Source organism: Sebastes umbrosus, chromosome 12, assembly GCF_015220745.1.
Source record: "Sebastes umbrosus isolate fSebUmb1 chromosome 12, fSebUmb1.pri, whole genome shotgun sequence".
Taxonomy (NCBI): Eukaryota; Metazoa; Chordata; class Actinopteri; order Perciformes; family Sebastidae; genus Sebastes; species Sebastes umbrosus.
The window spans coordinates 20,833,601-20,856,783 of NC_051280.1; the positions used below are offsets into that span (position 1 = coordinate 20,833,601).

Here is a 23,183-nt window from a genome sequence, read left to right on the forward strand (position 1 = left end):
GTTCAACAAAGCTGAGAGCAGACTGAGGAAGATACCAATCAATTAGTGTATACACGCCCACACAGTCCTGAGAAGAGGTCTGATCAACCAGATTAACTGAGAACACCTGTGTGGGTGTTCAGAGGCTTTAACAGTCACTTGTAATGGTGAAGTCAGATTTTGCTCCTCATTCATTTCTGTGTGGGACGGGGCGAGACACATTCACTTCCAGTTCAATCTGATTGAATCACAGGGCTCTCCAATGAATGGCTGCAGTGACTGAGGTTAATGAAGTTTGATCAAACACTGTATAATTTATAACTTTGTGGACGACATGGGGCGACTCCTCTGGTTGCAAAAAGAAGTTTCTGTATAGAAGTCAATGAGAAAATGACGCTACTTCTCACCTGATTTATTACCTCAGTAAACATTGTAAACATGAGTTTATGGTCTCAATCGCTAGTTTCAAGTCTTCTTCAATACAGCATGATGTTCATTTAGTAAGTTATGGTCCCATTTAGAGTCAAATAGACGATAAAGCAGGGGATGCTTTAGGGCGTGGCTACCTTGTGATTGACATGTCGCTACCACGGCGTTGTCCGGTCTGGGAGTTGTCCGTGTTTTCGTCTTACAACTTTAACCCTTTCACGGTGTGTTTTCATTTCATGAAAGTTAATTGTAACATTTTGGTCACCTAAAAATGTCTTATTCAGCGTTCGGTTGTACTTCGCTCCATCCTCTCGTGTCACTTCTGGTGGCAAAAAAACAAGATATCTTGTTTGATTAACATGATAATGTTTTAGAAAATGTGACACCACTTGTGGTTTTGATGAAGTGTGAACAAAATCTGTTAGGAAGATTTCACATTGTTGATTAACTTGTTGTAGCAGGAAAAGCACAGGTGTTACTAATAAACTTAACGAGCCAACATGCACAAAACCAGGACCCTGAAACTGAAGCAGCCATAATTAAATATATTATTTACATCTGTGCTTTTCGTACTGTTGGTGCCTTCAAATGGGGTCGTGTTTACCGTGTTCACGAGCAGAGTCCATATGAACGCCCCCCTCTTGTGGTATTCACAAACTCGTAAGTGGAAAGTTTCTGAAAGCTCCAAGTTCACGAATTGTAACTTGTTTGTATCAGAAATGGCGGAGGCCATCGAAGCTCATTTTTCGATGCATAAGTTGATTTATTGTAATTTTAGTTGTATATTGTTTTTCTTCGTCATTTTATAATATGTCTGAGGAAAATGTTGATATTCCCAACGGCCTAATGTTGTTCCTCTGTCATTATGCCTTTGCATTTACTACATTATGTTATCCGCTTGCTAAGTTGTTAACCTCTTTGGCTTCTAGACACCAACAGTAACGTCAATATTGCCGTTTGCTTCGCAGCGTTGTTCTCACGTCTTAACCACTTCAACGCCAAGCATATTGTGTACACGACTTCCCATGTTGTAAACATGAGCTCACAAGTTTCATTTGAAGGCACCATGTGACATAAATACATAAACATGTAGCAGACAGTAGACTAGTCATATAACTCTACACCTTTTGCATCAATAATCAGCTCCTAATGGCCTCACATGGGGTTTCACATTGATTCAGCTCTCCTCTCTTGTAGTTATAGAGACTAATCTCACTCAGCAAGACAGAGAGCAGACATAAGTCTGAGCTTTCTGCCATGATGTGGCAAAAGACACAGGATACAAGATTGTTTTCTACCTTCTCCCCCTCCTCCTTCTCCTTCTCCTCCTCCTCCTCCTCCTCCGCTCCCTCTTCATGCCGCTGCTGCCATCAACAACAGTGATCTGTCTTCTTTTAGCCAGACTGCTTGTCACTGATCGCTCCAATTATCCCTCCAATTATCCAGAACCGGGCAGACTTTGCAAAGATAGTGGCCAAAGAAATTCCTACGCCAACGTCTACAACAAAAAAACAGCGTCCCTTTAGTCGTACCAGATGATATTCACTACTCTAGTAGTAGAAAGTGCGTCTGATGAACAAACCCCTTATCAGTCTCCTTTGGTCGTCACTCCCTTTGACTGAGTTGTAGGAATATCAGTGTTTCCTTAGAAGCCTCGTTTCATTTAATGAGACTTTGTACTGTGTGAGACCCCACAGTGTGTTGTTCCTCCCTGTGTACACATCTCTGAATTGAAGAAAGACAAGACGAGCTCTGACTTACCACTATCTGATTTCTCTTCTCTTTGGTGAATGTGCTGCATAATATAATGAGGCGATTTAACAGGGAATTAAGTGAATGAATTATACATCCAGCATGGCCATTTGGGATGAACCCAAATTAGAATTTCCAATGGAGAGAGGTTGTGGGATGAATGAGCAGGAGGAAAAGAGAGGAGAGGAAGGTAAAGGAAAGGAGAAGAAGGGGAAGGAGAGGTGAAATGATAAACAGCTGATAGCTACAGCATATTAGATTTGCGGTTAATGGGCTTAAAAGTTGAAACATATAATTAAAGTCAAAGACAAAACTCTCCATAAATTTTCGCCTAAATCACAAAATGCAAAGAGTTCACAGAAGCAGCAATTTAGAAAACGAAATGTCAGTGGAGCGTTTTGCTGCCACGTACACTGTCATCAAAGTGACACAGAAAATGGATGTCATTTTCACTCTCATTTGGGGGTTTGTCAGTTCCCCACGGGCGCTGTGACGCACCGGCTCGCTCCCTCTCCTCTGTGACACTGGAGAGATTTCAGGTTTGGCCTGGTGACGATCGATACGCCGCACTGTGACATGGCTCTCAAAGTCAAGTCATCAAACGCCACCATTTAGGCTTTTGCCGCATCATTCATTCACACTTTAGCCGAGCCACAATCTAAACCACAGCTGCGTGGTCGCCGCATGCATCTCTGCAGGCGAGTGCGAGGTTTTCCCCCTCGCCGTCTCACACCTACACTTTGTTCACAATCAGCACTTCTATTCTATGAAAGGCTCACCAGCTGGAGCGTTAGCTTTGACGCGCCGGGTAAAGAGTTGTGACACGAGGTCATTTCTTCAGGCCACTCTCCATCTGCAGATGTCAGGAAGCAGAGTCACTCATGCAGGTGAGACATTGTGTTGTGTAACTCCATCAGAGGAGCTTAGCAGAGATTTTTCCTTACATAGACGCTGAATAATTCAAATGTTGCATGTTTGGTTTATTTATGTTTATGTTATATGGCAGAAGGAAGCAGCGTGGGTGATGACGGTATCAGTCAGAAACACGCGTTGCTTTTTCTGGGCTGAGTGACAAAGCTTTTCTTGCCATGTGGGGTCATTGTATATCATCATCCGCTCTGCAGAAATAGTACATGGTAGCATTAAACCTGCTGTTTAGGTGACCAAATCGGCGAGTCTAGGGACACTCAAGTGTCGGACATGAAGTAACCAGAATCAGGGGACAGAGAGACAGGAAATTCCACCAAAAAAGGACTTTATTTTATATGAACTTCCCCTTTAACCTCATCAAATGGTGTATGTGCATTAGATACACGAACAGTTGCATGACATTAACAGCATTGCACATACATTTACTCACTGTAATCATAGTTGTCAACTGAAAGCCGGATAGTATTTGAACACAAACAATATTCCAGTTAAACATGAGAATTTTATTCATAAAGTGAACAGAGAAAGACATGGCATTATCAAAGTGATAAAACTTAAAGAATGACTCATTTAAGACGCACTGGATTAAGACAGGGGAACTGTTGGTAGCAGGACAAACAGAGATGTTCTTCCTCCTCTCCTCCCAGTTATAGGAGCACTGATTGCATGTAGATTGAGCTCACCTGTGCCTAGTTGTCTAAACAGCACCGGTGAGCCTGTGGAACGGCAGACATGAACGCTTTCTAACACCTACATACAGGTCAGAGAGTATTTGTTTTCACTGTTTTGGCTCTGTAATCTAGCACATTGGATTTGAAATAGAATAGAGACACTGAGACTTTAAGATTTTACCACCTACTGTTCCTTATGTGAGATGCGTTTTTACAGACTGCTAGTATTATGAAAACTTCTTGTGGATGAGAGACTCTTGGCTTTTCAGTGGAAGCAGTCACACACACCTACAGCCATGCTCGCAGCTCTGTGAGGCTATCCTTAGGCACGTTAGCAGGCTAACATTTAGTAATTAGCGCAAAAGGAGGGAGTACAGCTGAGGCTGGTTGGATGTCATTACTTTTGCAGGTATTTGGTCATAAACGTATTAGAAATATGAAAAGTCAGGAGGTGAGTCAGGATACTGAGTTATTACAAATCCTCCCAGCCCGTTCTCATTACCAGGGCGTCAAAAACTGCTGTTTTGTCACAGCCATCGGCGTTCGATACCGCCACACAAGACACCCTTTAGCGCCTGTATGAGACGCACCGAGCTTCCCATTAACTACAATGTAAACCCATCCATGGCAACAGTAACCGCTCAGGGAAAGTGCTGTGGTGACGTATTATAAACAGCAAAAGACACACACCAGGCGGGAGGGAGGTGAGGTAGATGAGTCAGACAAACAGAAGGCTTTCATCCAGGAGACCGCTGTTTGTGTCCCGTGCGTTTCACTTTCACTTTACAATCAGCTTTTCATTCATTTATTGTGTTGACATCGTCAAGTCACATTTTCACGGCAAAAACGTAGTAATTTAAAGTCAAACCACGTTGTTTTTTCCTAAACCTAACTAAGTGTTTTTGTTTAAATCACAACATTAAGCATGTGTTTACTGCGACCGAAAAGTGACGCCAAGTGGTCTGACAAAGTGTCAGTATATGACGAGTTGGGATGAGAACTTGTTGATCATCCAGAGGGGGATATGAAAGGTAAGCCTTAAAAAAAACTTAAACTATGGTGTCTTCTTACCTTAAAAGCACAAAAGTATCTCAGACTCAACGACTAAACTCAACTGAAAGATTAAATCTTTGAAAATGTTTGTCCAAATTCATCACAAGGGTCTAACGAACAAAAACGGTCCATTTGTTTTAATTCAGGTCGACCATCCCCAAAACAGGGGTGGGTGTTGATCGGGTAAGGATTGAGCAATGTTGGACTTGCAGCCTTTCATATTCCCACACTTTTAGGACAATGAACCAGAATAATATTCCCAAACATACTGTACCTCAACCCAGAGTACGTGTTTCTGTTGCTGAACACCAGACTGAACTTTAAAAGTGCCTGAAATAAGCGAGAACTGGAGAGTACAAACCTGGCAGAGCATCACTGCAGAGGATGCCAAGAGTCTGCTGATGTCTTCGGGTCATAGAGTCCAGCCAGCCATTGCCAGCAAATTTGAAATATGAAGACCTTCTTCAAGTCTGTGTTAACTTTCTGTCTCCTAAAAAGGAATGACTGTACATAAATACGCTGTAGTTCCTCCACAGTTCATCTAATGCGAATGTAATCACACTCAAATCAAACCTCTTTAACTCCAGTGGTATAGTTTCATATCAAATCAAACAATGCAACAAAATGTAATACTCTCTGACTGCACTGTAAACACTGTATGTCAGTTCTGAGGTTGCTAATGTGACCCTAGTTATATGAAATGGTACACACAGGGTCAGGTCTGTTTAGTCTCAGGTAGAATTACACTATAGCGGGGTGCTTTGTAGCTGTGGGTTAGTGTATTGCTGTCAAGAAAGTGGGGATTTCATTGCCCTGAACTGCAGGATTCTCCGTGTGTACACAAGTATCCAGTTATGTACAACTAGAGATCTTTGTTTGCCAAATGTGTCTCTCTTTTGGAGCCAGTCTGTCTGTCTCAGAGTACAAACAATTTAGGCGTTTATCTGATGCTGTTGAGGATCCAGAGCTTTTAGCGTGTGAGCAGGTGGACCTCGTTGTTTTAGCTTGGGGCCTACAGGATGCAACATCACCAGAAGTGAAACTGGGACCAGTTGTGGGGCGGTCTCGCTACTCTGAAGCAAACCTGTTGAAAACATTGTCAGGAGATGTCACTTTTGTGGCGTTCATCCGCTGCACAGTTTTAGGACCGATGGGATAGACAGGCGGTTTGGACGATGACGTCAGCCCTTAAAAGTCGTGAGTTGTACGCAGCACGTTCCTGCCCGCTGAGCTGTCACTCACTGCCTCCCAAAATTGTGTTTTGGACAGCTTTATAGGTGCAGGGCGGAGCTGCGCATCTTATAAGGCTTTCCATTTGAGCTTGTGCACACAGTCTGACAGCAAAGTACGAGGAGAAATCTTTTTTCTCTCCACAGTTTACCGTCTGTCCTGTTCACCGCCACATCCATCACCATCACCCTCGCCACGGCTGTGGCGCAGGCCGGCGGCCGCGTAGTTTTGGTTTCTCAGTGGTCACTTTGGATGGATTGTGATTAGCATATCTCAACAATAGGAGCTGATTGTTTGTGCTGTTGCCGTGTTGGACCCTTCACTTTCTATTGATCTGGCATTGATTAACTTCTAGGTAGCATTGATTAAAAGGGCGAGTGTGTTCATTTCAGTGGACAGCTGAAGGGCATGTGCTCGCACCGTTTTGTGTTGTATTTGTTGACTCACTGGGAGAAATATACGGGTAAAACGCTGTTGCGTCATCCCCCGAAAGACACCTTGTTTATTTTCATGTAAGCTGCATCCCTTTTGGTGGCTGTTGAATTGTATTGCGTCAAAAAATGAGAGGTGTTTGCTGTAAAGATGAAATATTAGAAAAACCTGTGAGGATAAAATACAATTTAAGAGCACCATCTACAGCCTCCAAAATGGCCATAAATTTGAAACAGGCACCTCTCTAACACTGTTTCAATATAAACAGAACATTATAACCTTCATGAAGATTTACTGCCAGACTGTTGCTTTAAACTGCCAACTGAGTGTAGTAAACACATGTAACGGCTTAGTAAATGTACATATCAAAGAATATATTTTGCTGTGAATTTGAGGTGGCTTCATACAAACATTTATCTAAAGATACTGTGTACTACTATCTGTGTGTGAATTGTAAGTTCTGCTGTCTATATAAACAGAAGTGTGTAAAACATGTGCAACCAATTGAATCATAACTTTATACATATTTTTCAAGGTTGGTGGGTGACTGTCTTTTATTCATAGCTTTTTAAAATGATTTTTGTTTATGTTAATGTATTTAAAGGATAAAGCTGCCAATAGTCTATATATTTGTTATTGTCAAATTCCATGAAAGGGACAAAATCAACAATGTGTCTGTTTCTCAATACTTTCTTTTACTTCTTTACCCTGTCTATAGCTCTTAGGGGTGTAAATCACAAGTTTCATCATGATGCGGTATTATATATTTTATATAATGATACGATATTTGCTGATATCACAAAGTCTGCCACGATATAGTTTCGATTTGATTCAGGGCCTGATTAATATGAGACAATATTATATGCCCATTTAACACAATCACTACTCACAAAAAGCAGCTAAAATATGATTTGACAATTTTATTATTGAGTTTTTTTAGGAAGGAAGTGCGCTTGGACAGAAATGGTGACACGGATAATGACATGTGTCAATGTTTTTTGGGTCGTTGATTATTGAATCGATATATCGATCCAGATCGATGTATCTTTACACCCCTAATAGCGCTTATAGCTAATATATAATTTCATTTAAAAAGGCTAAATAATTACCTAAAACTGTCGTTTTTAGCAAATGTTACTCAAACAGGAGTAAATTATGCATTATTTGGGGATATTTTCAACTGTGGAGGAATACATAGTGTGGTACTGTGGTGGGTATTTAACAGCAGCAGGATGGTGTTTGTGGGATTAAGTTGAAATAAACCACAGTGCCCATTTTCATCACAATGAGGCAACATGTCATCAAGAGCAACAGCATGGCTCATTGATGCGTTTTAATATTTTTTTTGGACAACAATGGAGCTTGTTGGCACAGACGAGTCAGGCTTTGACTACACAGACAGGACTTGTTGGTGGGATCAATGCATTGTTGGTTCGGGATCCTCTTCATTCATTTTTCTGACAATAAGAAAAACACTAGAGTTTCCCTTCAACAGACAAAACAATACAATTAAACATTGTTACAGTGAGAAAAGTATACAAGATGTTGTTAGACATATTATTGTGTGCACTGTATTAACAGAACATTATATCTGTCCTCTCAGTACAAACAAGTGGAGCAGTATATGTCCTTCCATAAGCTGCCATCCGACTTCCGACAGAAGATCCACGACTACTACGAGCACAGATACCAGGGCAAGATGTTTGACGAGGAGAGCATTCTGGGAGAACTCAGCGAGCCCCTCAGAGAGGTGAGACATAAACGCACAGAAAGACTTTCCACATATGAAGACTTACTGTAAGATCATTTTTTTGTTTGAGATACTTAAAGGGACTCTACGTAAGAATCAGAAATTGCTTGTTAACAGTGACACCTGTGGCCGTTAAGTCAACGACAGTCAGCGACACACACGAGACTGAACGTGTTTGACAGGCATCATGTTGATTAACATTAGGCACATTAGCAGCTAAAACCACAACATCACTGTATTATTTCACATGCTTGGCAGTAATGTTAGCTTACCAAACAAAGATCGTTCCATGAATCGAAGGCCTGGCCGATAACTTTTCCTGCTTCAACCTCCCGACCGTGGTCAGAAGGCGAAGGGGAGACACTGTAGTTTTGATCTCCTGGGCCGGAGTCGATAACGCTACTCGCTCCGGAGCCCCGTCACGTCACTTGGCAGCAGGGAAACAAGACACATTTCTGCACAAACTGCAATTTCTACTGTACATTTCCTTGATATTCTCAAAGCTAAACTAACTCTCTTCTGCTCCGCTGCTGGATTGTTTCGCCGCCGCTCTCTCTTTCTTGCTTCACCCCTCACTTCCCACGTGCACACACACTCCCATAACACTAGTTTTTGCCCGACATCGGTCACATTCCTGTTTTGCAATACGGGCTTCACTAGATATAACTGTGTTTTTTTGTGCTTCCTTGGAGTTTGTGTTGGAGTCTGAGTTGTAGTGGATGCATTAGCGGACTCCATTTCTAACCAAACGGAAAAACGGGTCCGGGTTCTTCACATTAAAAGCAGTCTATAGGCTGATAGAGGAAACCCAGAAAGTCGCAAAAGGTCTCATTCTTTTAGGTTACGTTACAACCTGTTCACACATTGGCAATAAAAAACGATTTACACGTGTAAAAAGTAACATACAGTCCCTTTAAGAAAGTCCCTTTCTTGTGTTCTTGACATCTTGAAAATACAAAAAAAACACTTGTTTTTAGCCTTTATTTTGTAGTTTGTTATCACATATATTCACAAGATGAACTTTTATACTTAAATCCCTGAGCTCACCATTCATGCATGCAGAAGGAGACACTTGACTGCAGTGTGGTGCTTCAGTTATATTTATCACCAAATAACGTGTCTTTTCTTAGGAAATTGTAAATTTCAACTGTCGCAAGCTGGTGGCATCCATGCCGCTGTTTGCCAACGCAGAGCCGTACTTCGTGACGGCCATGTTGACCAAGCTGCGTTTTGAGGTGTTCCAGCCGCATGACTACATCATAAGGGAAGGCACCATTGGGAAGAAAATGTACTTCATTCAGCACGGAGTCTGCAGCGTCATCACTAAAGGCACTCTGGCAATGAAGCTCTCTGACGGCTCTTATTTTGGAGGTAGGTCACAGTTCAGTTTTTTTTTTCTGGTGGTGATATTTTTAGCTTCTTTTTTCTTTTCTTTAAAGCCGATGCGCTTTATTCTTCCTCATCACAGAGATCTGTTTATTAACGAGGGGTCGGCGAACAGCCAGCGTGCGAGCGGAGACGTACTGTCGACTCTACTCTCTGTCTGTTGACAACTTCAATGAGGTGCTGGAAGAATATCCCATGATGAGACGCGCCTTCGAGACTGTTGCCATTGACCGTCTAGACCGCATAGGTAAAAAGTGCATGCATACATGTGATTAATGGCTGACATATGGTTGCATTTTTATTTTGCATTTAACTAGGACTGTCAATCGATTAAAAAATGTATCGCGATTAATCGCATGATGGTCCATAGTTAATCGCAAAATAATCATAACATTTTTTATCTGTTCAAAATGTACCTTAAAGGGAGATTTGTCAGGTATTTAATACTCTTATCAACATGGGAGTGGGCAAATATGTTTGCTTTATGTAAACGTCTGTATACATTTACACAAATCAATGACAAATATTGTCCAGAAACCCTCACAGGTACTGCATTTAGCATAAAAAAAATAAGCTGAAGCTCAAGCCCAACAGGCAACAACAGCTGTCAGTGTGTCAGTGTGCTGACTTGACTATGACTTGCCCCATACTGCATGTGATTATCATAAAGTGGGCATGTCTGTAATGGGGAGACTCGTCGGTACCCAGAGAAAATGGCCATGCAAGTTTTTCCTCGACAAAATTTAGCGTAAGTTTGGAGCGTTATTTAGCCTCCTTCCCGACAAGCTAGCATAACATGGTAACAATGGATTCCTTGACGGACAGACTTGCAATAGATGTCGTGTGTACAGAGTAACATCCATCCATCCATTGTCTTTCGCTTAGCCTGAGTAACACAACCTCCGCTTCACCATAGAACCTAGAGAGGAAAAGATTTTTATTTTTAGTTCACTGTTGCTTTGCTAATGTAAACGTATGTTTCCCATGCCAATAAGCCCCTTTGGACTGATTGAATTGATCATAACAGAAACAAGTAACAGACAGGAAACAAACAGCAAATTGCATCAACCAATGAACTAGCAGTGTTGTTCAGTAACAAGACATGTGCATTCAGTGCTCAAATAATCCATAATCCTGTTTTTAAAATCGTGCATGCTTCTAAAATACTCCAGTTTAAAGTGACTTGGTGTGAGTGACTCTCACACCAAGATGAGAGTGCAAAAACTTTAAAAGCACTTTCACCAAAGACGCTGCAGGTTCTAGGAACGACATACATAATTTGTCTTCATGACCAAAAGTTGCTGATAGTTTTAGACGTCAGGAGACGCAGTCAGACGTGTGAGTAGCGGTACAAAAGCATGTAACATCTGTATTGCATTATTGTAAGTCTCTGCATACAGCTCTTTTTTAAATATAAAAACATCTGAAATGAACCCCATGTACAGCGAACAAATTAATATTGTGCTTAGGAAATGTGTCCAGAATATTAATGTTGAAATAGGCAGTAAAATGAGCTGTGCTGTTCCCTCAAAATGACACGGGACACTGTAACAGTAGATGAGAGTACAGGGTGACACATCCATTTTCCTCAGGGCTCATTCTGCTAGAGGATGTACCTGGTGTGAAGGACATCACATGCTATATCTAACTCATATTGTTCTCCCTTTCCAAATCCTCCTGTTTCCATTTCCATTTTGTTCAGCTTTTCGTCCTCTCTGCCCCGTCCTTAATAATCAATCCATTTATTTATTTCTGCAGGTAAAAAGAACTCCATCCTGCTGCACAAGGTCCAGCATGATCTCAACTCTGGCGTCTTCAACAACCAGGAGAACGAGATGATCCAGGAGATTGTCAAGTACGACCGTGAGATGGTGAAGCTGGTGGACCTGCAGCGGCCGCGGGCCATGTCGATGACCCCTTCCATCGGCGGTATCTTTGCCCCCCCTGGCCAGGCGCAGTCAGGCTCTGCTATCGCCACTCTCCAGCAGGCTGTGGCTATGAGCTTTTGTCCTCAAATGGCGAGTCCCCTGGTGGGTCCAGGGACTCTGCAGTCTCCTCGCATGGTGCGAAGGTTCCAGGTGATGCAGAACCTGGCCAGCCCGGTCTCCATGTCTCCTCTTCAGTCTCAACCCCCTCAGACGCTCGGAGGGGCGTTCGGATCTGCAATCTCAAGCCCGCCCGTCCAAAGCCCACTCGCAGCTTCAGGACGGACTTTCCAGTACATGGCGAGCGCAGGACCCTCTGGTTCCCAGTTGTCCCTAGTACAGCATCATGCACCCAGCCCCACACAGACCCAGCAGAGGCCTGCCTCACACAAGAGCACCCACTCCCTTCATACAGGTAGCTTGAGCCATGACACCCGGGTCATGTCTGCCTCCCAGCTTTCGCTCCCCCAGGAGGGAACACAACAAGCTGCCTCTGCAGTCCCCAGCCCCCCACAATCCACCCGCACCTCCAACAACTCCATCGGTCCCCCTCAGCCCTCTCACCCCAACCTGCCAGGGCCCTCAGGGGTGGTGAGATCGTCAGGAGCTCAACAAAGGGTGGCCTTTGCCTCCACACCCCCTCCCGGTGGACCTGCTGGAATGGGGGCAGTAGTAGCAGCAGCTGCTGGATCAGGACCTCCAGACTCTGGAGTTCCCAAGAAAGATTCAATTGTCAGCCTTCCAGAGCTAGACTCTGCCAGATCCCGGCTGTCTTCCAACTTGTGACCCTGGTAGAGTTCAGGAACGAGGCCTTTTTTGTAGGAGTTTGTTTTAGGTCAGTCCAGCTGATCTGTCAGCCTGCTAAATGACCAATCAGCTACCGCCAGCGCCACCAGTCATTCGACCAGGATGCACTGTGCGCTGATGTCAGCGGAAGGAAAAAGAGCAACTCAAAGTCTTGAGAAACTTTGGCTAGGAGGAGTCTATACAATTAAACTAGTATAACTTAAGGTTGAACTGGTCTAGTCTACTGCGCCAGCACCTTTAGTCTTAGTATCACCCCTTACACTCTGCTTCCAAACACCTACTGTATATCGCTGTCTTTACTGTAAAGATATGAAGAAACGTATGATTCATGTAACTATTGCATACTGTGTAGAATCCATGCAATGCAATCTAGCAGGAGCTGGACTTAAAAATGAAAATCAGGGACTTGAGGTCAAATGACAATGACATTTTAAGCGTTCAAAAAGTGTTTTGAGTGTAATTTTTTCCGTATAAGCTGTCGTAGCAAAAGAACACATTGCTCTTCATATTGTTTAAAAATAGTAGTGAAAATAGTGTTTTAGACCGCTGGTCGATCTTACATCGATGTGTACATAGTTGGTGAAAAAAGTACGGAGGGATATTATATTCATTGTATCTACCCAAACCAAAGTTGAGCTCGAACACAAAGTCTGGTTGTGTCTGTATCAACTAAAAAAGAAACATAGAAGAAAATGCCATTTATTTAACTGCCTTGATTCAACGTTAGAAGCCATATATTTGGTTTGTGTGTATGTATATATGTGGGTGTAAGTTTGTGCGCGTGAGTTTGTCGGTACGTTTCGGTTCTATTTTCAGAGAATGGACTCACACACGCTCTACACTTGCTTTGTCAAGCGCGGTTGGTTCGACATGCTGACGGCGGCACTGACCTGTTTTCACGAAAACATCTGGGGAGGCGGTCAGCAGCTTTGGTCGGCGCACTGATTGTAACCCTGAAGGCAAAGGTGGTTAAAAAATCTGAGCTTTATCGACAAGGAAACATTTGTGAACAACCCATACTGTATACTTGCTTGTTTTTGTCTAGGTTTATTGATTAACACATGCAATATAATTCTGCAATACTCTACCCCGCCTATATATAAAAATATATATGAATATAAATATCTATACATATGCTGTACAGGAAAGTTTTCCTTTCGTTTTCTTTTTAATGTGAAATCTTAAAGAATCCAGCAGCTATTGTGGCTTCACTTGAAGTATTGTAATCCAGTGACCATGTTGTTACCTTAACCAAAAATGTCGGGTGGGAATGAGAGTGTCATTTTTACGTACAAACAGACGGGACAAACTGGTTTAGAGTCACAGGATGAATCCACGCTTTCAGTTCAGCAAGTCAGATCCTCCAAAACGTCACTTTAAAGCCCATTTGAAGATATTAAATTGTAAGATGAACGGGCAATATGGGGCACAAATGCCTCACTTGTAAAAACTCTTTGCTCTATATGGAAGTCTCTACGTGCCCCCAAAACTCCCACGAATGTCTCGACATTTCGACAACAAACCTATTGTTCAAATTTGGGGATCGGGGTTGAGGCTTTGTTTTAAATATCCTGATCCTGTTGAAGCTAAAAGCCTTCTCTTGCTGAATGTATGCCATACGAGAAGGAAGACAGCTAATCAGATATAAACTGCCATGTAAATATCAAGGGACGGAGGTTTAAAGAGGCTTTTATGATGCAAGGGGGTTGTGGGCATTGCCGTATGTGTTGCTGAGTGTCTGTCTGTGTGATCTTTTTAGGTTTGATGATGCTTCTCTGGGTAGGACGTTGCTGTATTTAACCTGTATGTTACCCCCCCCCCCCCCCCTCCTCCCGCACCCTATCCCCAGATCTATCACAAGAGGATCCGTCTTTTAAGTTCATTTATTGAGGCCGGCGTGAACAAGAGCGAGTCGTGACCACTTTGAACTCCTCGGTCCAAAGCAAGCACTGAGGACATTCAGTTTAAGCACCTTGTGTGATGCACTTCGACCTTGTAATCAAAATGAAAATCGATGCTCTATTCTCTTAAAAAAACGGGTGCGGTACTTCTCCCCGACCCATTATCTGGTTAAACTGTAAAGGACGACAAGTGAATCCAATTGGGAAAGAAAACAGGCAGCTGATTCAATGCGTTAAACAAACATCCGCGTCCTAACTTTTTCAGCTCCGAGCATCGATCAGGAGCCAAACTGTAAAGTCGATGCGATGGACATTTCACTCAGGTTTGCTACCTTTTCAGAGAGATGTATTGATCGCCACAGCTAGGCTGTCCATTGATTTATGTAGACTTCTCCATCCTCCCATAATCAACGTGTTGATTTAACCGCGCTGAAAGATTCCCCTTGAATTTTGATTGGCCCAGAAAAAGCGAGGATCTATCGAGTGGAGTCGTAACCCTCAGATTGTTATTAACAAAACTCGCTGCCGTTTTGTTTTGATCACTTGAGAGCTGTTTAAATCTTGAAACAAGGTGTAAGTGATTGTTTTCATCCAAGGGCTTCATTATATAAACCCCTGGCTCATTGTCACTGTAATGTAGAACAGCCACATTTCCCATTTCCGTTTGATCATGCTCTAAACCTCGTTCATTGTCATACCTGGGTCGCAGTGCTGCAACACGGAAACTTTGTATTGCTTTTTTTTCCTATGGGAAAGGTACATGCCAAAATGCCAACACGATTGTGAATGAATCCGTCCATTTGAGTCAATAGCTGTTGTGTGCTTCAATACTGTTCCAGTGCAATCAATTAATCCTCTTCCCTATATTCCTTTGTGCTAATACCAGAGTTTGCCCTATTAAGCTGCTATCAGGACTGTGCTGATATTATTTGAATGAGTCCACAGTCAGTAAAAGCAAGATGGAGGGAGAGTTAAAGAGCTAATGTTTCAGGCAATATCAGGCACCGTCTCTGCTTCATTGCATCCATCCAGTAGGATGCTGTAGTGTGTAATCCACTCCCACTCAAAGGATGGCGTACCAGACACTTTGATCACTCTGTTTCAACCCTCAGCCATGACGCCGATACAGCCCCGGCCAAGCACATACTTCCGTCAGCTGTCTGTCTTGTGTCACAAGTGTGTTCATTCAGTCGGCTTCCGGCCACCGCCGCCGTCGGGTCGTGTGTGTGTGAGATATGGCGCTGTATTTGCCTGATGACGGGGGGTTCAAAGTGCGATTGTTTAACGGTTCCTCTCCTGGACCTTGCTGTGAAGTGGGACTGAAATCCCTCATACATGTTTGACACTGACTGACAAGTATTGAGAGTATCTAAGTTTCAAACCTCTCATTCTCGCTGTACCAGATATTAAGGGTACTGAATGCCTTGGTGTTGATATGTTAGCAAATCAGGGTATTCTTTTTTTGTTTGTAAAAGTGTCTTTTGATTTATGTTTTGTTTGGTTATTGTTTTTTTTGCAATGTGCCCCATGCACACGGACTGTATATACCTTGTGCCTAGTATATCTAGTTTCCACATAGTCTATTTTTGTGGTATGTATGTGCCTGTAAAAATGCAAATATGTGTTTTTATTTTCAACTTGCAATATATGTAAAAAAAAAAAAAAAAAAAAAAAAAAAAAAAACATTAGATGACTAGTATTGCTGAATTAAAATGACAATGTCAGTATATATAATTTTCCCTGATTTGGGGAAACACAAAATTGCACATTTTTGTTGGTTTGAGCCTTCCAACACCATGCGCGCTGTACTCTGTACTTTCATGTTCTGTACATATGGTATACACAGAGATGTGGGGCACATTGTTTGTGTTTTACCACGACCTCCTGTATAAGAAACATTTTCTACAGTGAGAGGGTGAGCTCTGACAGGCTTCTGGTGGATATCGGCAGTCTAGACGTTAGCTTAGATGACCTGCTCGCTGCGCAGAGCCAAAAAAAGAAAATAAAACTGTGGAGATGCCTGCACAATAGAAACACAGGAACAAAACTAAGACATGCTGGAAACCTTCTCAAACCATATTGTTGCACAGGTCTTTAAACTCTGATACTGGTTGCACACTGATCTGGTTTGCCATTACAAAAAAAAAAAAGAAAAAAGATCTCTCCAAGGCTGATTTTGGCTCACGAGCCACAGCAGTCACAACTCCCTGGTCGAGTTACTTGACAGATAACAGCAGAGTGCATGCTTGTATTTTTCTTATCTAAGCAGAGTTCTGTGTGCGATTCTTAGTGGGACCTTCAAACGTAGACATTATTGTGTACCAACTACTGTACAATGATTTTATTTAGTCTAACAGTTAAACCTTTGTGTCGTAGCTACTGTAGCCTGCTTAGCTTACCTAAGCCTTCTCTCTGCTTCAGGACTCTGTGTAATTGTGTGCTTGAGTTTGTGTGTGCGTGTGTGTGTTCCTGTGCCTTTCCTTCTATAATGTTGGTCCCACTTGAGAATATGATGCCATTTTAGGGGTTTGAAACCCACCATGTGAGGCTGAGAGAGACGCCAGCACAAGCTGGAAAGTGTTACACGGTCACGACTCCACTTGTTCTAAAAAACACTGTAATGCTCCTAGAAAAGGCACATCCCTAGACTTAGTAGCATTCCACAGCCTGCACGAGCAGCTCGGTGTGGGCATCCAGACACACTCTACCAGCACCATGTAGACAACAGCACAGATATCTGACACAGCACGTGTCCTCTCTCTCTCTCTTTCTCTCTCTCTGGAGGTCAATCTGCAACCATCTCAGGCTGTGCTCTGCTTCTGCTCTTAACGAATAAGTATTTCAGAACTCCAGCTCTGTCTAAGTTGATGTCTACAATCCGGGGACAAATCAGCTCCCCGGGCCGAGCCGCAGCGCTTCCAAAACGATCTCAAAGGATCAAGGGGGGTTTAACTTGGGATGCTGGCGATATTTGTCGCCGTCCAGTCCTTTCAGACTGAGATGCACAGCTGGCGGCTGACGGGGGGGCTGATTTGAGCCTGCGTCCAAAAAGGCTGTCTTGTCCACCACCTCTGCTGGCCCGAGAACACAGAGCCACACCCTGGTCTCTCTCAATAAGCTGGTCTGTCAGTCAGTGGCAATGTCGTTTAAGCGTTCGTAAAAAGACGATACATTGTTGTGCAATAAAAAGATGAGCGCATTGGCATACTTAACATCTGTGTGTGGACTTTTTATTCATCGGTGTGTCTTTGTTTGGTCGCCACGCTGTGGAACATTTAATGCATACACCTCAACCTTGTAAATCAGCCAGCAACCCCTCCACCATCATTCTTCCCCACATCAGATGAGATCTCTCTCTCTCTCTCTCTCTCTCTCTCTCGCTCTCTCTCTCTCTGCAGACAGGGGCTCTGCTGCATCCCTGATGAGATGTCTGAGCTCAGTCTAAGAGCTTTCCACTGTGTCTGTGTGTACGTGAACACACACAGCACAGCAAGTGTATTTATTCCTGTACCTAAGAGCGCGTGCGTGGACATGCAAGCCCTAGTTTTGTATTTGTCTGATACGGAGAGAGAGTAAATGAACCAGTGGCAGGAGTGTATGTGTGTGTGTGTGTGTGTGTGAAAGGGTGGGTGGGTGTGTGCGTCAGAGATGAGGGCAGTCCAAGGACACACTCCTCTGGCAGCCTGGGAGCAGCAACCACCCGTTCCTATTTCCTTTCTCCCGCACACACACACACACACACACACGCACACACACACGCACGCACACACGCACACACACACACACACACACTGCTGTCTGGATCCTCAGTGATTATGCATGGCACACTGAGATAGAAAGATTAAAATCACATGCAAGGTGAGGTTTCGACACAGAGCTTCACACCATTCATGTTGCAGGTCTACATGCGGCCGGTACAAATGTGGGTGAGGCCATCCGCAGTGCGCGTACGTGGTTTTACCTTGGCGTGACATAATGTCCTCTCTCTCTCTATTGACACACTCTCTCTCTCTCTCTTTCTCGCTCTCTCTATCCATTTCATTGTAATTCAATGAGGAAGCAATGTACTGGTAGTGGCTGCAGGCAGATACTACACCAAGTAGTGAAGCTATATGTAGTCTGAGTATATAGTTTCATCCTGTATATGGCCGAGGATTGTCCTCTACCTGGTTTCCTCTGCAGTGCCGGACCTCTACTGTGTCCCTGGCTGTCCTACTTCAATTAATCATATCAGCATCTCCCGCACTACCCCCAAGGTTTACCTCCAGAGGGCAATTTGCTTATTTAGCTGCTTACCGGGATCCTCGTCCCCCCTCCCATCCATCTTCTTCCCCTCGCGCCGCTCCTTGACTGGACGCAAAACTTCCCATTAGAAGCTAAAACATTTGTGTCCCCCGGGTTTTTTTTCCCCAGCAAAATCATGCATATTCAGCAACTGTGATTCATGAGCACAGGTGTGGTTTGTTTTTGTTGTAACATTTGTAGGTGTGGATGTGCACAGGAAACTCTATGAGTGTGTGTATGGAAAGAAGGCAGATGCTGCCCTAACATTTTCCTCTCTGCTGAAGCCGCTTCGGCCACGTCTGCCTGAACCGGGGAGCATCTAGAGAGCACAGCTCACATCTGAATGCCAGGATTAGCATTTGGTCCAAGCTCTGAGTCCATGAATGAGTCAGTGAGCAAGACACAGAAAGAGAGAGAGAGAGAGAGAGAGAGAGAGAGGGATACAGTAAATCATCTTACAGCCGCAGGCGGCCTCAGTAACATCACAGTTGCTGGACAGTGGGCTGGGGAGGATGTGAGAAGTGCGTCAGGCCTAAATGATCAAGAGAAAAACACACAGTGTGAGACAGGAGGGAAGGGTCACGTGATCCTCCACAAGCTATGTCATCTTATTTAAATTTCATTTGTTGGTCCTCTTATCTGTCGTCCCTGAGGGGGTTTGTTTGACTTTTATTCCTCGTTGAGAAAAAAAGAAGAAGAGAGATGTTCCTCTGAGAGATCAATGCAGCCTTCATCCAAGGACACATGGCCTATAAATCACGTGTCTCCAACCCGGCTGTAATTCATACCGCCATTCAGTGGCACACTTACTGCACACATATATCAAAATGGTAAAGAGTCCAGTAATCCAAGAATTTATGATTAGCATAGTGTCCATGTAAAACCTCTGGTCATTTATTGGCACATTTTTTTAACCACTATACATATACGTCCAACTGTGTTATGATTGTTTTGTATAGTTAAAGCAGTAGTGGATAGAAATGGAGCAAATATGATTAAAAAAGGTTATTTTTATAAAACGGTCACTATATCCTGACAGTAGTGCATGAAACAGGTAATCTGAAAAAAATCATGTTCCTCTGTGTCCTCCGGTGCTCCTAATAGCATCTGCAAGATTTCACAGACCGGAGGAAAACAACCAATCAGAGCCGAGCTGGAGTCTGCCGTCTCTGAGCAGCTGTCAATCACTCGCCAACTCCGATCAAACGGTCAAACTAGGCAGCGCTGATCAAATATGAATCAATATTCTGTTACTGTAATGCCTATTTCTCATCTCAAATGTTTTCAGAAACATCTTGTAGTGTTTAGCTGTAAAATGAGAAAGTTTGTGACCCGACAGCCATGTTGAGACCATGCAGTTGAGGAAATACCAAGCACCGCCCACCAGCCGGAGCACAGCCAATAGGAACGCTGTCTCGCTGAAATGACCTGTGATTGGCCAAAGTCTCCCATCACAGATTTTTTAAAGCCTGAGAACAGAGCCATGAGGAGGTGCAGAAGTCTAGTTTTCTCTCAGAACACTTGAATTACAATATGTTGAAAGGTTATTAAGGAATTTTTGCCCAATGATGCCAAAAACATTCTGCCTACTGCAAGTTTAATATAGTTTCTTATATTGGGGCAACAAACAACTCATTCAAAGATTCTAACCAACTATAAAATGTGGCCGAGCTCCGTTGTTATTAACTATTTCATGATTATGGCTACTTTCTCATCAATATTGTATATTTCAGTGCAAGTTATACACCTTAGATTTACACAATCCATTATATTGTTCCTGACTAGTGACTTGTGATGCAAAGCTTTAAGGTATAAAATTGGCGGCTAAAGTCGACAATGTAACATTTTTTATCGAGCGCTGTAAATGTGCTTACAGCAACAAATTATGTAATGAGCAGTGTGTCTCTTGGGGGAGAGGAGGAGGAGGAGGAAGAGGGCAACAACAGTAACAAGGGCACATCCTGCATGCAGTATGCAGCTCATACATACAATGTTTTATGTAAATTATGGACCGCTTGAATGTGTCTTCCCGAGAAAAGTCCCTGAATACTGTTTTCAAAGTGAAATGATAATGCAGCAACTATTTCCTCTGAACTTAACAGGTCTTGTTGTTAAATGTTTCTTGAAAATAAAGTGAGAAAAGCAGCAGAGGAGAGAGGGGGAGATGAAAGGTTGCAGGCTTTCTGTGAGCAGCTGGCCTGAGCAGCTCTCCATACATCTGCTCTGCTAAACACTTCCCATTACAGACGACCCAGAAACGTCCATGAACCCTCTGGCCAAGAGAAGAGAAGAGAAAAGGGATGAAAGTAAAGCAGTGATATGCGAGCGACAGGAAATGTGATTCATGGAGAAAGAAAAAAAAAAAAAGCTCCAGGCAGATATTATTACCCTTTTTCTTCTCAAAGCACTTTGTGTCGTTTGCAAAACATTTAATCTCCTCGTGGTCTTTAGGCTGTTTCAGCTGTGATTGTTTTGCGACAGGAAACAAAGGCCCCCGTTCAATGATTTCACTCCATCATCCACTTCCACCGATAATATTTGCTCTGGGCCGCCAACTGAAGTGATGAGAGCCAGGACAATGCTTTGGCTTCTGAATCATCTCATCTGTTCTGCTCTGTCAAGGTCTGTACTCAGTGACACTGTGGCTATTCATCAGAGCAGACACACTCACACATTCACACACTGTGACACACACACACACACACACACACACACGCACACACACACACACACACACACACACACACACACACACACACACACACACACACACACACACACACACACACACACACACACACGCACAGTGAAAGACAAAAATATTCACCATCCGAGTGAGCCCCTCCTTGCAAAGCTTTTAATAACTAATCAGTGCACAGCACACACTAAAGTCACTGCACCGCCTTTATGTGTGTGATTTAGTGTGTTATTATGTCATTACAGACGGCATATCTATTAAATTTAAAGGCACCCTGTGGAGTTTTAGACCACTCTCCAGCGGCTATAGAGCAGAGTTTTTATGAGTGAGCTTTAGGGCTGATCTTATATCCCAATAAATGTAATTTCATATCTCGAGATCAATATATATATATCAAAATAAAGCACGTTTTCTAGTAAAATATGAGATAATCACATGGTAAAGCCTGTTTTTGTATACTCCTGTGTGAATTAAATACTTGACAAATGAAACATACTGAGTATTTTCTCATTTTAAGAATTTTAGTGCAAAATGAACAGTTTTAAGTGAAATAAATAAATATAGGCCTAGCCTATATAGCGGTGGAAATGATATAGAAAAATATATACGTTAATCATTTTTATATCGTCGATATATATCGTCATATTGTCCGGCTGGTATCATGCACACACGCGAGGGTGCTGGTTACACGGTGCATGTTCCTGCCAAAGGTTTCATATTATTCCACTGATCTACAGGTGGCAGTAATGTGCAGAGACATTTAGCAATGTGCCAACAAAGGCAGACAAAGACTGCTGGATAGTACACAAGGATGTAAACAATGCAGGTTTAAAATTATCAGAAAATCGGCTTTGCAAATGAGGAAGGAAATGCATTTGAAACCTTTGTAAGGTCTCAAGGCAGCACGGTCACACGAAAAAACTTATGAATGACACGATAATCCGTACGGCATTTAGCGTGCAATAAGAACGCCGTTCTTGCTTTAGACGTGTCATTTGTACAGCAGTCTGTACTAACTGCAATGTAAACATATCTGTTCCAACAAACACTGGACTTTCAACCAAGAGACTTTTTTTTAAAGTTACGTTTGTGACGTGTTTTCCATACTCATGCTATGTTGTTTCCGTACGTATGTTACTTAGATTCCTTACTTATTTTAAGCTCAACCATGATGTTTTTCTTAAACTTAACTAAGTGGTTTTGTTGCCTAAACGTAACTGCGGACATTACTGTAGTTTTGTTGCGTGGTGTACAAATGACATGCGAAAAACCTAAAATGCGTCCTCATGAAACGCGGAATGTCCTTGTAATGTCGTGATGTGTATATGAGCCATTAGATCGTGTTACTCAAGGATACATGCAATGTGTTTTGGTGAGAAACACTGAATGTAAACAAATATTGCACAGGGAACCTTTAATTATTCAACCTGGATCTTATTCTGAGCATGTGTCATGCTAACTTTGCACTTGGACTCTCCTAACACTTTGCAAATAAACTTAAATTATTTCAAACACTTGTCTTTGAGTCTGATCGAAGGCGGACACAGAAATTAGCCCCCTTGATTAGGTGCTGTAGCGAACTATAAAAGGGATCTAATTCTGAGCCAACTTATTTTCTGGGGAAAAATAAACAGCATCACAAAATTGGCTTTGCACAAATCACAGGGTTTTCCTGTTTCTAAGCAGATTCATTGCATGCGTGAAAACTATTAACCTACAGCTCAGATGTGATGTGAGGGGAGGCAGAGAGGAAGTGACAGAAAACAGAGAAAAACTATAAACAAGACAAATTATTTATTGCTATGACCCTTTAACAGTGCTATTTAATTCCGGCTGCGTGTGGCTTTCTGTTGTTGTCGAGCATTAGCCCAGGGGCCAGTCTCTTCTGCTCCGTCACTGTGTTTGCTTTACCATAATCGCTAATATGCGGCGGTGGAATCCAGCCCTCTGTGCAGA

The 23,183-nt window shown here is 42.8% G+C and overlaps 1 protein-coding gene across 3 annotated transcripts in view; it reads left to right on the forward strand.

Annotated features, from left to right (window-relative positions):
• LOC119498355 (potassium/sodium hyperpolarization-activated cyclic nucleotide-gated channel 2-like) overlaps positions 1-17,457 on the forward strand; it is a 42,357-nt gene extending 24,900 nt beyond the window's left edge. For 2 of the 3 annotated variants that reach the window (XM_037787172.1, XM_037787171.1), the window contains exons 6-9: positions 8,080-8,226; positions 9,357-9,597; positions 9,695-9,859; positions 11,371-12,323. In XM_037787172.1, coding sequence (XP_037643100.1) covers positions 8,080-8,226; positions 9,357-9,597; positions 9,695-9,859; positions 11,371-12,323 — 1,506 coding nt within the window. Of the gene's footprint in view, positions 1-8,079; positions 8,227-9,356; positions 9,598-9,694; positions 9,860-11,370 lie in introns of all 3 variants that reach the window. The other variant, XM_037787170.1, reaches the window with a different exon arrangement.
• The last annotated feature ends 5,726 nt before the right edge of the window (positions 17,458-23,183 follow it).